Source organism: Muntiacus reevesi, chromosome 2, assembly GCF_963930625.1.
Source record: "Muntiacus reevesi chromosome 2, mMunRee1.1, whole genome shotgun sequence".
Classification (NCBI taxonomy): domain Eukaryota; kingdom Metazoa; phylum Chordata; class Mammalia; order Artiodactyla; family Cervidae; genus Muntiacus; species Muntiacus reevesi.
Window position 1 is genome coordinate 160499484 of NC_089250.1, and position 16662 is coordinate 160516145.

Sequence of the window (16662 nt, forward strand, 5' to 3'; positions counted from 1 at the left end):
TCACATGAGTTTTAACGAAGTTTTACTGCAAATGAGTTTTGGCACCAAACTTAGAGGGGAAAAAAAAACAATTTTCAAAGCTTCTTTTTGTATTTTGGAATTACAGACAAGGGACTGTGGACCTACGTATATTCAGAGATATGTAATTCATATCTCTGTTTTCCTTCACTCCTACTGACTCTCCGAGTTTCACCTAGGGACAATTTTCTTCTATCTGAAGAACACTCCAGTATTTCCTCAAAAGGAGAAACTACTGGTGATGAATTCTCTCAATTCTCGCCTAAAAATGTATTTCATCATTTCTCTCCATTTCATGATCACCTCATCTCCTAATATAACCAGGTATTTCTGAATGAACATCAGACACTGTTTATGAAAAATTATGCAAACAATTTGATGCCTAGGATAATGATCTTGCTCTAGAGAGAATTTACTTTTGCTTCTGGTAAGCCACTAGAGAAACTAGCAAATCCAGACCATCTTCATTCCATCAGGAATCAAATGCCAGCTACCACAACAGTTCTAACCGACCATTCTTACTATACCTAGGATGTGATCCTTTAGGTTTGGTGGGACCTGAACCCTAATTTTTATCACCCTACTCCCATAAACCCATCAAAGCTTTATAAAATTTCTTAGCCTATGACACTACTCTTCCCAAATAAACAGGCACCCCCAGTAGAGAAATGGCTCAAATGCTAGCCTCCCCTCTCTAGATTTCCTTCTTTTCCCAGATCTCGGTCCTATAATGCTTCACTTTTTAATTAGTTTCTTGGACTGTTGTTTTTTGTTGTTGTTTTTTTTGTTTTATTTTTTTTAACATTTTTGGGTTTTGGCCATGCCACGAAGCATGTGGGATCTTAGTTCCCTGACCAGGGATCAAACCCGTGCCCCCTGTGCAGTGGAAGGGTGGAATCTTAACCACTGGGCACCAGGAAGTCCCCATCCCTGATCCATTTTTAGAGCTGCTCTCAGCTATAGGGTTGGTCTAAAATTATCCAGTCTCATCAATCATACGTCTATGACTGCACCTACTAGGGTACCTTGCACACTTGCATAGGAAACGGCAAGCTATAGTAGGTTCCCCATTAGGATCCCTACAACCAACCAACCAGCTCAGTTATTTTATACTGGCTAAGAAATCAACAGTCATTAAGAAAAACAAATGGGAGTCTTTGATGTTTTTGAATAGGAAAGTATGCCCATCAAATATTAGCATTTTTAGACGATTCAGTTCAGTTCAGATGCTCAGTCGTGTCTGACTCTTTGTGACCCCATGGACTGCAGCATGCCAGGCTTCCCTGTCCATCTCCAACTCCTGGAGTTTGCTCAAACTCATGTCCATCAAGTCGGTGATGCCATCCAATCATCTCATCCTCTGTTGTCTCCTTCTTCTCTTGCCTTCAATCTTTCCCAGCATCAGCGTCTTTTCCAATGGGTCAGTTCTTTGCATCAGATGGCCAAAGTATTGGAGCTTCAGTTTCAGTATCAAGATTAGTCAGTCAAAAAAAAAAACAGACTGGAGAAAGGAAGACCAGTTAGGAGAGTCCTGCACTAGAGTAGGCACTAGCCAACAACGACAAGGATAAAGATGACAGCAGTGGGAATAAAAGGGGACAGAAACAAGTCAAATTACTGTATTCCATCAACCTTGACTATCACCTGGAAATAAGAGATAGGGGAGAAAAAAGGAGTCAAAGGTGAATATGAGATAAGCCTGAAAGTAAAACTGATTTGAGAGAAAAGGAATTTCAATTTATACATGAAGTATCCAAAAGGAGAAACCCAAGTTGAAATGTCTAATAGGCATTTGGAAAAGCTGGTTTGAGTCCTTACTTAAAGTATAATGATTGCTATAGGTTTCAACAGAATTTTCTAAAACTAACCAGAAAGAATATCATTTACTAAACTAATAAACCAATTTTGGTATATCAAAAAATCAGAACTATAAATTCACATTTTGAGGCTTTGGAGACACGGGTAAAAAAGTAGAACAGAGATGTTCATTACCATATTTAAAAACAGAGGAGTGAAGCACAAGTCCGGGAGAATGACTTAAAAAAAAACCAAATGCAAAATATGTCACAGCTCAAACAATCTCGTAGTTTAAGTAAAAAAAAAGTGTAGATACACACACAAGAAAAATACAATAGTAAATAGAATACTAAGTAGGTTTAGCTATGAAAGTGATTTAATAAATTTAACAACAAAAAAGTTTTTAAGTTACCAAAGTGGTCAAAAGTCATTGTTTCCAAAATGGAAACAAAAAATGCATTTTTTCAAGAACAAGCAAGTTAAACTATGCTGTTATGTTAAAACATTTAGGTTCAACAAATTAAAAGCATCTTTTAAAATGTCTAAAACCAATATTCTCTAGTTTTTAACTCAATAACTGGGGAACATGAAACATTATTTCATATATTCTTCAGTCCCTTCAATAAAATACGGCTTTTGATAGAAATAAATAAATCATGCTGAAAATGTAAACTATACACACACCAGTAGTTATTTTAAGATGCTCTTGAAAGATAAGAGGCTGATGCCTTAAAGGTTCAATTCACTGATTATATTAACCCCAACACTAAATTTCTGATTATCTGCCAAATGCAACTCACCCCACACTTCTGTTTTAGCTCATAACAGTATTTCATTATTAAATTCAGAGCTGCAAACAAAACATTCCACCCAAATGAAACTCTTCTGGCACAAGGGACCTAAGCATGCTCTCAGGTTCTGTCCCGAATGAAAACTGTCCTTAAGGTAGTCCTCTATAAAGTAGAGATTACACTACGACTATGCCACACACCTGCAACACTGAATAAATTAATATACTGGATTAAGTGAAAAATGAATAAATTAATAAAATGCCTACACAACTAGTTAGGACTTCCCAGGTGGCTCAGTGGTAAAGAACCTGCCTGCCAACTCAGGAGACGTGGGTTTGATCTCTGGTCTGGGAAGATCCCTGGAGAAGTAAAGGGCAACCCACTCCAGTGTTCTTGCCTGGGAAGGCTCATAGACAGAGGAGCCTGGTGGGCTACAGTCCACGAGGTCACAAAGAGCTGGACACGACTTAAGAGACTGAACAACAGGCATCCAGAGACACAAAGGTTAGTGGTCACTAACTATGCTACTCTTCCCACTGGTCAAATCTGATGCTGAACATTCACTTGACAAACATTTGGTGAGCTGTAACTGTGCCAGGCACTACGGATAAAAAGACAAACAAGACAGAGTCCCTGCCCTCTAAGGAGGAAGGAGCTGTGAGGCGTCCAGACGTGGACACAGAAACAATACAGAGTTGCTATTGCCAAGACGCTATGAGTACACAGAAGGAAAAGTTCCAATGGCGTTTTGTTTGTCTGAGGGAAGTGTGAGGGTGCTGAAGATTTTACACAGGTGGACACTAATGAGTTTAAGCCTGAGAAAAGAATGAAGCAGCACTGGCCAGGTAGTAAGCAAAGAAAAAGTATCTTAGACTTGAGAGTAAAGGAACCAGATATTTCGGTAAAGTCACTTCATTTTAACACTGAGAAAATTTGCAAGATGATATCAGCATGCTTAATCAAGAGGCAAATAGGTGCTGAGGGGCAAGAGTTGAGACCAGAGCCCAGGTCCCCATATTTTTATCCACTTCACCCTGCTATTTAATAATGGTTTGACTTAACAATTTCACAACAGAGATCATTTCAAAGTAAGATTTTTCATAGTCCCATGTTGCTGAATTCAAAGTAGGATATGCATTGATTCTAAAAATAAACTAAGTTCCCTGGTTTTACATAGCATATTATCTACATATTTATCAATATGGCTTTTAAAGTATTAGCTATCACCTAATATTAGCTCTGGAGAAGGAAATGGCTGCCCACTCCAGTACTCTTGCCTGGAAAATCCCATGGACAGAGGAGCCTTGTAGGCTACAGTCTACGGGGTCGCAAAGAGTCGGACACGACTGAGTGACTCCACTTCACTTCGCTTCAATATTAGCTCACAAGAGCTATCACCGCTGTCTACATTTTAATTTTATAAGAATTATCCCTATATTAATATAAACCACAAATTCTTTAGTTACCTAACATGCCATATTAGTAACGGTAGAGAAAACAGGCATTCTGATACACCCTGAAGCAGAGGGGGCACATAACTTGGCACAACTTTTGTGAACCACAAAATATGCACAAAGTACATGAGATGGCAGGCAGACCTCAGAGATACTATAGGTTCAACTGCAGACCACCGCAATAAAGGAGATGCCAATAAATCGAGTCACACGTATTTTTAGTTTTCCAGTGCTATAGTCTATTAAGTGTTTAATAGCATTATGTCTAAAAAAAACCAATCAATGTACATACTTTAGTTTAAAAATACTTTACTGCTAAAAAATTCTAAACATCATCTGAACCTTCAGCAACCTGAAGTAATAATATCACTGATCACAAATCACCATAACAAATATAATAATAATGAGAAAGCTTGAAATATTGCAACAATTGCCAAAATGTGCCACAGAGACACTCAGCAAACAGATGTCGTTGGGAAAGTGGCGTCAGTAGACTTGCTTGGCTCGCGGTTGCTACACACCTTCAATCTGTAACCGATGCAGCACCTGTGAACTGCGATAAAGCGAAGCACAATGAAACTTACAGGAGTGACTATCCACGGCAGCTGTTAGCAACAGCCAAAGACTGGAAGCAACCTAAACATTCACTGGTTAAGAAGTGGTTAAATAAACTGAGGAACATCCATAAACCAAGGTGCAATGAACTCTGGCGCACTCGTGATAAAGAATAAAGGAGCTCTACACACAGTCAGAGATCACTCTCCAAAACAGCAGAAACTCACTCTGAACTTCAGTGACTCACAGGTATTAGTTCCCTGTACAGTCCATCCTGGGCAAGTAACAGGTTACCTTTGGGTTACCAATAACTGATCAAGCAAATTTATGCCAGAGACTGTAGCCAAGTTAGACAGAGCATGTTAATACTATACTACAAGGCCCTCTACCTTTAAAAATATTTTACAGTAATATTCTAATTGTAAGAATGAAAAGTCTTACACTGCTTACAAAATTAAGTACCAGAAAAATCTACTCAAGCAGAAAGTGCAATACGACAAATAGCTTTGGCAAATCAGAACTCTATCAGTCAAATTAAGGACACACTTGAAGTCAGAGCACAGGCATAAAATGTATTATAAAATCTCCAATTCACATTTCAAAGATGACTCTTATAAGTAGGCAAGTAATATATTTTATCCTTATAATTTGAACCGAAAGGTTTGCTTTCTGTTTTAGAAGACTATTTAACATTATTTCAATAAGTGCAAAAGAGTACTAATAAAACGATCCTTTTTGAGATGAGTTCTTTGCTGATCTAATGAAATCTCTGGTATATCCTACACTCAGAAGACCACCTAGATTTCAGGCTAAAAACAAGATCAAACTCAGATTTCTACCAGAAAAATTTTCATTAGCCAAGAGATAATCAATAAACATTCATTCACTTTTACTCAGTAAGTGATGCCTAGTGTGTATCAGACACTGGGCAAGGTACTAACAGCACAATAATGAAGAAGACAGACATGCACCTCTGCTCTCTCAGGACACGGTACTGGGGCAGGGGCTGTGGGGAGAGGGGACAGCTAAACCAGAAATTACAATACACAATGAGCTACCATCACATAGTCAGTATTAGAGAAGCACAGATAAGGGGTTCCCAAACCCAGACTCGGGGAACAAGGTATCAGAGAATGTTTTCCAAAACAAACGATGTCTGAGTTGCAGCTTGAATGTTAAGTTCACAATGACTGACAAAATAAGAGGGCAGAGGAAAAGGAAGAATGTTTCAGGCAGTCAACTTAACATGGCAAAAGCCAAGATGTGAGAGAGTACCTAAAGTGTTCATGGAACTGAAAAAAGTTCAAGAACAGAAAGCCACTACTGCTGTTCAGTTGCTAAGTCACATATAACTCTTTGCGAACCCGTCAACAGCAGCGTGTCAGGCTTCCTCATCCTTCACGATCTCCCGTTGTTTGCTCAAACTCATGTCCATTGAGTCAGTGATGCTATCCAACCATCTCATTCTAAACGCCATTAGGCTACAGAAATAAGCAGGAGTTAAGACAATGAAGGGCTTTCTAAATCCCATTTAGAAGCTTAGATGCTATTCTAACAGGAATATGATTATCAGAGCTGTATTTTAGAAACAGTCACTCTAAAATGCAAGATTCTAGTTAGAAGTGTTAAAAGTAGAGGCAAAGCACCGATTGAGATGAGCATTTTAGAACACACCTAAAAAGACGTAGCCTGAACTGGATGATGGAAAGTGGACAGGAGCCAAGAGAGAAGTAGAACATAAATGGGATTTGGCAATAAATTGGACGTGGGGATTCAGAGAGGGTAGTGTCACGAATTATTAAGCAAACCATTCAAAGCTACAATGCACAGGTCTTAGGTTTTACCTGTAATTCATATGCAATGCCTAATACTAAATATATTTGTTAAATGAATAAAAATTTTGTATTTACATGTATATGTATGGCTGAGTCCCTTCACTTTTCAACTGAAACTATCACACCACTGTTTGCTAATAAGCTATACTCCAATACAAAATAAAATGTTTAAAAAGACAAAAAAGACAGATTTTGCATTTAATGGCAAAAAAGATGATGAAACAATATATCAACAACAGGAAGAATATATATTTGGCTATGATAAATACAACTCTGGCTATAATTTTTAAAGAAAAAGCTACTTTTACTTAGTACAATAACTGTTTGGGGTAAACAAAAACTAAGCCACCTCAGACCACAAGGGAAGTGAGGAACAATATCCAAATAGTTACCCAGCACTTGCTGGAAACTGGATATTTCAGAATTGCTGAAGCACGTCCTAACTGTGGGGTGGGCCCTGGTGATCCACTGCTGAGGGACTTTTTTACACATCCTGTAATTTCTACACCACAACTAAAAAGTGAACTGGCCCTGGAATAAAGATAGTATGTGACCTTCAAGCACTGGAAATTTTACTGAGGTGGGGAGGGCCAGAGTGCTATCAAGGAGCCAACTGCTTCCTTAAACAAAATATTTCTGCAACTTTGCCCAGATTTTACAGCTGGGATGATGTTCATCTGTAGAAAGTTGGCCAATAAAATGCTAACTTCAGTTGTTAATATTAGCAAATATTAGAAACTGGTAGGCAACGCTTCAAAGATAACAATAAAAAAAAGGTTCAGAAAAAATTAAAATATACACACGTTCCTAATACAAAAGTCACCAAAGACTGAGGTTAACAGAACAAATAAGGTTTTAAAGAAAAGAAATGCTGACATGGTTAACAAATGGAATTAAGGTCAGAAATACACGTAACCTAAAAATGTCCACAGTTTATGTCAAATTTTCAAATTAATCTATTCCAAAGATGAGACAGTTTGAAGAAACAAAAATCAATACAATCAGTTCTTTACCTGCAGCTCCTTTGAGACTCGTTCTAAGTGGTTAGTTATCTTTTTAATCAGATCGCTGTACATCTGCTCCGAGTGCTGCTGGCACACACATTTATACACACAACTGTGGAGAGGAGGGCAGACAGAAAAATCAAGGATGACACATTTCATCAGCCCAAGGGAGAGGCATCCCCTCAATACACAACCATGGTGAATTGATTCGGGCCTAACAAAGTGACCAATGCAACTCTTAGACAAAAATGTACTCTGCCCCAATCAGTGTTCAGATGGAACGGCCAGCACTGCCAGCTACAAAGAATCTTTTTGAGGATCCTATTAACTATTTTATCAGTACTAGATAACCTAATACTGGGTAATAATCTGAGTTTGACTACGACAACTACTTAAAAGTCAGCTTCTTTCTTTGACATTAATGAACATCAAAATAAGGAAGAGTGATACACAGCACAAAGTTTCTAACTCACAAGTGTTTGCAGTGCAACGTCTTTGTGATTCACTTGTGTAGAAGAGCACAGTTGTCACTTCCTCCTCTTGTGACTGGGCTGATCTGACGTCCCACCCCAGTCCTCACTAATGTGCTACTTTCACTTACCAGGAGCTGGGAAACAAAATCAAGGTAAACCTGTGTATCGTAAACATCAACAGAACAAGCTAGCACTTCCCCACGAGACTAAAAGGACAATATTTTTTTTAACCTTTTTCACTGACCTCTATAATTTCTGCATTGTGTTTGGTGGGGGTGGCAGGCTGAGGTAGGGTTAACAATACTTTGATTTGAAAACCAATTCTGAAGCAAGAAGTTCAAATAAAACTCCCAATTCACAAGTGTGTAACATATAAATTATTTATAGAGTCTCACTGTATGTATCATATATTATATGCATACATACTGTCATAATTCAACTTGCTGTAAACCTCAATATACCCTCTAAAATTCAAGCAAATAAAATCTTGACTTACCTGTATATCTGTTCATAGGATATGGGGATATAGTCACCAGGACTCTGAGTTAAAAGCTGATCTATGGCACCATCCAATTTTGGCCAGTATGTGCTCTTATAATCTTCAATAGTTATAACATTCATTACTAAAAATAAAAAGTAAGATGAATATTACTATGTGCCACATATAAAATAAACACAAATCATAGCAGTTTTTCAAATTCCTCTCACTAATTTTACATTGACAATTTATCACCTAAATACAACTCAATTATTATTTCATTTCCAATTTCAAAAAGTCCAGTCTGACCAGGGAATTTAAGCAGTCATTAATTATGATTTTAAAAATCACTATACAAAAGAAAAAAACAAAAAATTACTATAAATCTACCTATCGTTAAAAATAACAAAACAAGCAATTGTCTCTGGTTCCCTTTGCAGTCTTCTGTGATGACTGGAGCATTCCTAACATGCACTGACCTTCAAATACACATTGTCCATGACGCGACAAGATGGCCTATTCATGAACCGCAATAAAGTTCTAGGAAACTTAACTTCTAATCAATCTTTACAGAAACCCCTGGGAAAACCTACCTAAGGAAATGACTGTGGAGATTAAATTCCAAATGCTGCAGTGCTAGAAACTTGCTAAGATTTTATGGCACCACCAGGAGCTCCTGGACATGACAATAGCTGTAACGCAGGCTCACGCGATCCCACCCTTTAGATAAGTCCAACAGAAAAATGTCGAGGAACTGCAGCCATAAATTGAAGGCTTACCTCATTCCTAATGGCTGGCTCTTATTCCTCTAGGATGGGTTTCATAAAGCATTTATATAACAGCCTGTCCTAACTGTGAAATCCAGGGGTGATGGGTACTTGACAGCACTGTAAAGCTAATAGTGAAAAGAGCTACCCAAAGCACCTAAAATAACTTGCTTTTTAGGAGTCTTGAAAGGAGCTAACAACTACTAGATCAGCCATTTTACTATTGAGTTTACCAGAAACTTGGGAGCAGAAGGGTGATTTCCCCAAGAGGACACAGCTAATCACTGGCAGTGGTACCAGGAAAAGCAAAGTCTTGATCTGGAATTTTTCTGTCATATTAGTGGTTAGTCACTCAGTCGTGTCAAACTCTGTGACCCCATGGACTGTAGCCCACCAGCATCCTCTGTCCATGGAATTCTCCAGGCAGGAATACTGGTGTGGGTTGCCATCCCCTCATCTAGGGGATCTTCCCGATCCAGGGGTCAAACCCAGGTCTCCTGCATTGCAGGCAGATTCTTTATGGCCTGAGTCACCAGTCCATTTCCTAATTTTAGGTTCACTAAGGTTCAAGATGTTTCTCACATCTATGTGCCACATCTACTGTGTTTAAGATTTTCTTTAATTCACTTTTTTTTTGTTGGCTTTAATATACTTAAAGGACATTTGAGGAGTTAACTAGTGATTTGCACAACATGGAATATCTGCTAAGTGAAAGATCAAACCAAAAAGGCTATATATATATATGGTAAGACTCACTCATTTATGAAGGCAAAATTGTAGGGAGGAAAACAGATCAGTAGCTGCAAGAGACTAGAAGGTTGAAAGAGGGACAGTATACAAAGGGGAAGCAGGAGGAAACGCTTAAGACAATGGACTCTTTTGTATGGATACATGGTAGCGGAAACACCACTCCGTGCATTTCTCAAAACCAAGAGAACTAATCACTATAAAAAATACATTCACTGTATGGAAAAAAAAATTCAACTAGGATGTAGTGGTAAAGATGGAATGTAAACTGTGACAAATAAATCTAATTTGCAAATGAATCACATAGCTGCCATTAAAAAAAGGGGCTGAGGTGGGAGGGAATGGAGACGAAAGTAATGTTTTGACTACATACAAGGCTAAAGACAAAAAGAACTGTACATGCATGTGCACACACAGGCACACACACAAAAGGCAGAAGGTGGCCAGATCCTGGAGGGCCTTATGAGCAGTGGAGACTCTGCCTTTCACTCTGAGTAAGAGGAGGAGGGTTTTGAGCAGCCAAGTTATGCAATCTTTGATTTTCTATGTATCATTCCACCCGCCTTATGCAAGAAAGCTGTGAGATGGTGGGGGGTTGGACTATATGAGAGCAGTAAGGACAAGAGGAAAGGTCAGGTTCTGTACATATTTTAAGGGAAGGTCAACAAGATTTGCTGATGGTTTGGATGTGGGATGTGAGAAAAGGGTCGAGGATGACTCTAAAGTTTTTAGCCTGAGCATCAAAGGATGGGGATCCCATTGACTAAGATGAGGAGGACGCAGGAAAAGTCCAGCACGTTTTGGAGTTGAAACTGCTGGTACCCCACCCACTTACTCTGCCCACAAAGGCCGTGGTGGACACCTACCACTATTTGCCACAGTGTTCTCTGGCTGCCATTGCTCTGTTTGAAGGAGGGGCAGGTTGGAAGTTCAAGAGAATTAACACCCCAGGAGCCACCATCAAGTCGTGACTAATGAGACCTCGGGAGCAAATACCCAGCATCTGCCTTTACTCTGGGTGAGTGCTGCGCCGACTCCCAGGTCCCCACTGGGAACACATTCCAGTCGCCACCGTGACTTCCTTACTGGCTTCATTACCATCCCTGTCTCTCATCTCCACACTCTGACAGGTGCTTCCTAGAATCACCTCCTTGGGCGTGATTCTACCCGTCTTCAAACAAAACAAAGAAAAAAAAAGAAAACTCATCAAAAACAGAAAAGTAGTGCCATTGGCAATATACACATAGACATAAATACAGTTATTAAATTCTAGCGAGGTTCTACTGCCTTGAAAGATTGAGTGAAGTCTGCTTTCCCAGTGATAAAAGGGGATCAGCAGATGTTGCGAAGTGTCACAAACTAGCTCCAAAATACCACCTTCCCCTATGCCAAGTCCCTTCACTGTTAAACAACACTGTTAATCGGCTATACTCCAATACAAAACAAAAAGTTTAAAGTTTGAAGAAAAAAACTGAAAATGACTGAAAACCAAAGAACTTACTATGTGATTCTAGGTTACTGAACCTATCAGTGTGGGGGAGACCGCAGGACAGAGGAGACTGGTGTGCTGCAGTCTACGGGGTCACAGAGTTGGATACAACTTAGAGACCGAAAAACAACACATCAGTGTCCATCATCTAAACCACACCATACACCTGCTCTATGCCCAAAGCTGGGAACAGAAGAAGGTAACATGCTCAGATCAGAAAGAAAACTTCAAGTTCCAAAAGCCAAGAATGAACAGGCCAACCCATGGGCTCCTGGACAGCTCAGTTCAATGAACTCCACCCGGCACTTAGCTGGGGAGCCGCCTGCTTTCCATGCACAGGTCTCACACTTCTACAAATCTCCAAGGTAAAGATCTGATGGAGGAAAAAGAACCTAAGATGTGAAGTCCCACAGGTGTAAGGACAGAATGAAGTCCCAGTACAAAAGCAAAGATTTCTGATGCCTCTCGGATATCTTTCATGCGGCACTAAGAAAAAAAGAAAAAACTCTGCTTAAATATCTTTTGAGCAGAGACCTTCAAACCAAAATGAAAAAGGCACAAGTCAGCAGAAAATCTTAACTCCTATTTCCACATCTAAAAAGAAGTTATATCTATTTGCACATACATTTTGCTTGAAAAACAACAGAAAACCAATTCACTTACATGCTACCTATCATGGAGTGAATGTTCACATTCCCTCAAGACTCATGTGTTGAAATACTAACCCCCAGGGTGATGGTATTAGGAGGTGGAGCCTTTGGGAGGTTTTCAGATCATGGGGGTGGATCTGCATGAATGGACTGAGTGCCTCTAGAGAGCCCCCTCACCCTCTCCACGATTTGAGGACCCAGGGCCTTCTGGCCAGGTGGCCTTCTATGAGCCAAGAAGCAGGCTCCCTCACCAGACTCCCAGTCTGGCAGGACCTTGATCCTGGACTTCTCATCTCCAGAAATGTGAGAGATAAATAAGCCACCCTGTCTACGACAGTCTGGCCCAGCAGCATGAACACTAGCTAATATGTGGCTTCTCAGGAGCCACCCAATCTTCACCATAGTAGAAAGGAAAGCAGAACACAGACAAGCATCTGCCAGAGCGCTACAGGGAGTTTGAAGAGTCAGCACTGGTTGGTTTTCATACATTTAGCCAAAGATCAAGAAGGTTTTTCATATCACTCTTCAGTCAACACTTAAAATAACAATCCCGACAACTTTTAAAATATTTAATTCCTTGCTAATCTCAACCCAATCTGACTTAAAACAAATCAAATAATATTAGCCATTTGTTTGGTTTACCTAACACTTGATACACACAGCCTCAAACAGTGTGTGTGTGTGTGTGTGTGTGTGTGTGTGTGTGTGTGTGTGTGTGTGTGTGTGTGTGTGTGTGTGTGTGTGTGTGTGTGTGTGTGTACCCACACAGCCTTGAATTCTAAAAGTAGATCCTCTTGTTAGAGAAACGTAAGCAATCCCTTTCAACTTTGCCCACAAAAAAGTTCAGACTAATCAAAAGAAATATAAAATACGGAACCTAAACAAAACCTAACTGAATTTTATCTAGGTTAGATTTCCCAGTTTGAAAAAAAATGCACTATCTTTCAAACTGCCTAAAGAAGATATTCTAAACTCAAATACCTACAAGGCCCAGGCCAGTAACATAGATGAGTAAAACAGACCTGGCACAAGAATAAAAAAGAGCTGTGAGCATTTCAGTGAAGTGGAGAATGTATATGCCCTCTAAGAGACATTCAAGTTCAAAACATTTAAAAGCCCTACAGCCTCAAAACATCATGTCACAAAGCTTAAACTTTGAACCTCATAAGATAACAAACTCACAAAGCCTACTGGGAAAGTACTACAACTGATCTTTACTAAAATAAAGTGAAATAAGATCTGAAACTCATGGAATAGCTGGAATCTGAAGTCTAGAAAGTACTGTCAGGTTGTTAATAAACGAGAAACTACTGAGGATATGTAATTCATACCAGGCAAGAATAACTATGTTCCACTTTCATACTTTGTTATCCAAGTATCTTATCTACACTTGACATATTGTGTGTTAATTATCAATCTTCCTCAAACCAGACATAAACCCTTTGGAGAAGGAATTCATTCAATGCTAGATTCCCAACTCCAAACTAGCATGTGACAGGTATTAAATAATGCATGTGAAGTAAATTAATTTAATGAAATACAAAGTAAATGTTTAATATAAAAACAGTTCAACGCATACTACTTATCAGTAGCTTTGGAATTAAAGTGCATTTGGTTTCACAGACTAAAGCAAACCAGGTAAGCCCTACCAGATATTCCTTTTGAGGTTTTTCTTTTCTTGTTATTTTTTTGTAAGGGGAGGATATATTCCGAAATTATAGCAGACGTTATTAACTCATTCTAGATCTACTGCAAAGACTGGTCCCTCCCTTGGATCAGTGGCTCCGAAAATGTGATACCAGGAGCAGCATCAGCACCAGTTGGAAACTTGTTCACTTGATGTGAATGCAAACACGGCCAGGCCCCAACCCAGACCTTGGGGTCAGGAGAGGAGGGAGGGGGCAAGACGGTGCAGAGATGCCTTTGAGCCCTCCAGGTGAATCTGCTGCCTGCTTCTTTTTTTTTTTTTTTTCCCCATTTATATTTATTAGTTGGAGGCTAATTACTTCACAACATTGCAGTGGGTTTTGTCATACATTGACATGAATCAGCCATGGACTGATGTGCTCCCCATCCCAATCCCCCCTCCCACCTCCCTCTCTACCTGATCCCTCTGGGTCCTCCCATTGCACCAGGCCCGAGCACTTGTCTCATGCATCCAACCTGGGCTGGTGATCTGTTTCACCCTAGATAATATACATGTTTTGATGCTGTTCTCTCGAAACATCCCACCCTCACCTTCTCCCACAGAGTCCAAAAGTCTGTTCCGTACATCTCTGTCTCTTTTTCTGTTTTGCATATAGGGTTATCGTTACCATCTTTCTAAATTTCATATATATGTGTTAGTATACTGTGCTGGTCTTTATCTTTCTGGCTTACTTCACTCTGTATAATGGGCTCCAGTTTCATCCATCTCATTAGAACTGATTCAAATGAATTCTTTTTAATGGCTGAGTAATATTCCATGGTGTATATGTACCAGAGCTTCCTTATCCACTCCTCTGCTGATGGGCATCTAGGTTGCTTCCATGTCCTGGCTATTATAAACAGTGCTGCGATGAACATTGGGGTGCACGTGTCTCTTTCAGATCTGGTTTCCTCGGTGTGTATGCCCAGGAGTGGGACTGCTTGGTCATATGACTGTTCTATTTCCAGTTTTTTAACAATTCTCCACACTGTTCTCCATAGCGGCTGTACTAGTTTGCATTCCCACCAACAGTGTAAAAGGGTTCCCTTTTCTCCACACCCTCTCCAGCATTTATTGCTTGTAGACTTTTGGATAGCAGCCATCCTGACTGGCGTGTAACGGAACCTCGTTGTGGTTTTGATTTGCATTTCTCTGATAATGAGTGATGTTGAGCATCTTTTCTGCCTGCTTCTTAAGAGAACCACTGCCCACTGCTCCTACTCCGCTCAGAACAGCCGGGGGTCACAGGCGCTCCTCTGCTCTCTGCTAGCACGTGGTTACTAGGTCTGAACAACTTCAATCGCAGAACAAATAAAGGTGCATGAGTAACAAAGAAAACAATTTCAAGGGCAGCTAGTCAAAAAAGCCTTCAAGTTCTAGTCTTCCATTCCCTTCTCCCCACCAAAAAAGCCACCCTCATTAAGAATTGGCTCCTTAAGGAGAATATAGTATTGGTATTATTAAATTAAGCCAAATTAAACAGGCTAAATTATGTCTGAAGCATAATGACTTTCTAGATTAATTACAACTAATTACAATGAGATAATCTGACAAGTCGACTAGGAGAAAAAAGATCTGGCTAGGGTAAATGATTTAAGAGAAAAATTATGATTTCTTGGGGTCACAGTGTGCCTATCTATCAATAAATCTGTGTGGTTTAAAACTTTACCCCCTGGTAGAATAATATCCAACATAAGGGGAAGTCTGAAATCTTTCAAGCAATGGAGAGAACAAATTCTGTCGAATGCGGACAATCCTTTGGGGGGAAAAAAAAAAGAACAGAGTGGAAGAGAATTAGAATCAGAATAAGGTTGTGCAGTTTAGCAAATAAATGCAGTTGTACTCTTTCTTTAAAAAAAGAAAATCCCAGTTACTTATTTCTCTCAACAGGAAAATAACTTGATCCAAGCAAAGAAAACAGTAGTTTAGCTGCTCCCAAGAGAACTGCCCAGTTGGGGAAAAAACAGTAAAAGAAATTACCAAATCCTTTAAATATATTTTTCCATATTAGAAGGAAAAAAACAAAATCTGTACCAGCTACTCAGATATATTTTGATTCACCGTTAAAAGATGATAGCTAATGTTAAATCCTAATAAAGGAATTGTTTCTAAAGTAAGCTAAAACTTTTTAAGAGCTGTATGCTCTATGGGGAGTTTTTAAGTTTTAAGTTCTAAGTTGCATGTGTCTGGGAAGTTTCTAAGTTTTAGGGTATATGGTTTGTATAATTTAATTTAAACACTATGAACAATATAAAATATCTATTGTGATCATTAATAAGTCATTCTTTGTAATGTTGTTCAGTTCAGTTCATTTCAGTCGCTCAGTCGTGTCTGACTCTTTGCAACTCCATGAATCACAGCACTCCAGGCCTCCCTGTCCATCACCAACTCCCGGAGTTTATTCAAACCAATGTCCATCAAGTCAGTGATGCCATCCAACCATCTCATCCTCTATCGTCCCCTTCTCCTACTGCCCCCAATCCCTCCCAGCATCAGGGTCTTTTCCAATGAGTCAACTCTTCGCATCAGGTGGCCAAAGTACTGGAGTTTCAGCTTCAGCATCACTCCTTCCAATGAACACCCAGGACTGATCTCCTTTAGGATGGACTGGTTGGATCTCCTTGCAGTTCAAGGGACTCTCAAGAGTCTTCTCCAACACCACAGTTCAAAAGCATCCATTTTTCGGCGCTCAGCTTTCTTCACAGTCCAACTCTCACATCCATACATGACCACTAGAAAAACCATAGCCTTGACCAGATGGACCTTTGTTGGCAAAGTAATGTCTCTGCTTTTTAATATGCTATCTAGGTTGGTCATAACTTTCCTTCTAAGGAGTAAGCATCTTTTAATATCATCGCTGCAATCACCATCTGCAGTGATTTTGGAGCCCAAAAAATTAAAGTCTGATACTGTTTCC

General features: G+C 39.5%; 1 protein-coding gene across 1 annotated transcript in view; it reads right to left on the reverse strand.

Moving 5' to 3' along the window:
• Positions 1–16662, reverse strand: part of CACUL1 (CDK2 associated cullin domain 1) — a 72525-nt gene that overhangs the window by 41472 nt on the left and 14391 nt on the right. The window contains exons 2-3 of the mRNA XM_065923419.1: positions 8424–8550; positions 7464–7566 (exon numbers count right to left, since the gene is read on the reverse strand). Coding sequence (XP_065779491.1) covers positions 7464–7566; positions 8424–8550 — 230 coding nt within the window. The remainder of the gene's footprint in view (positions 1–7463; positions 7567–8423; positions 8551–16662) is intronic.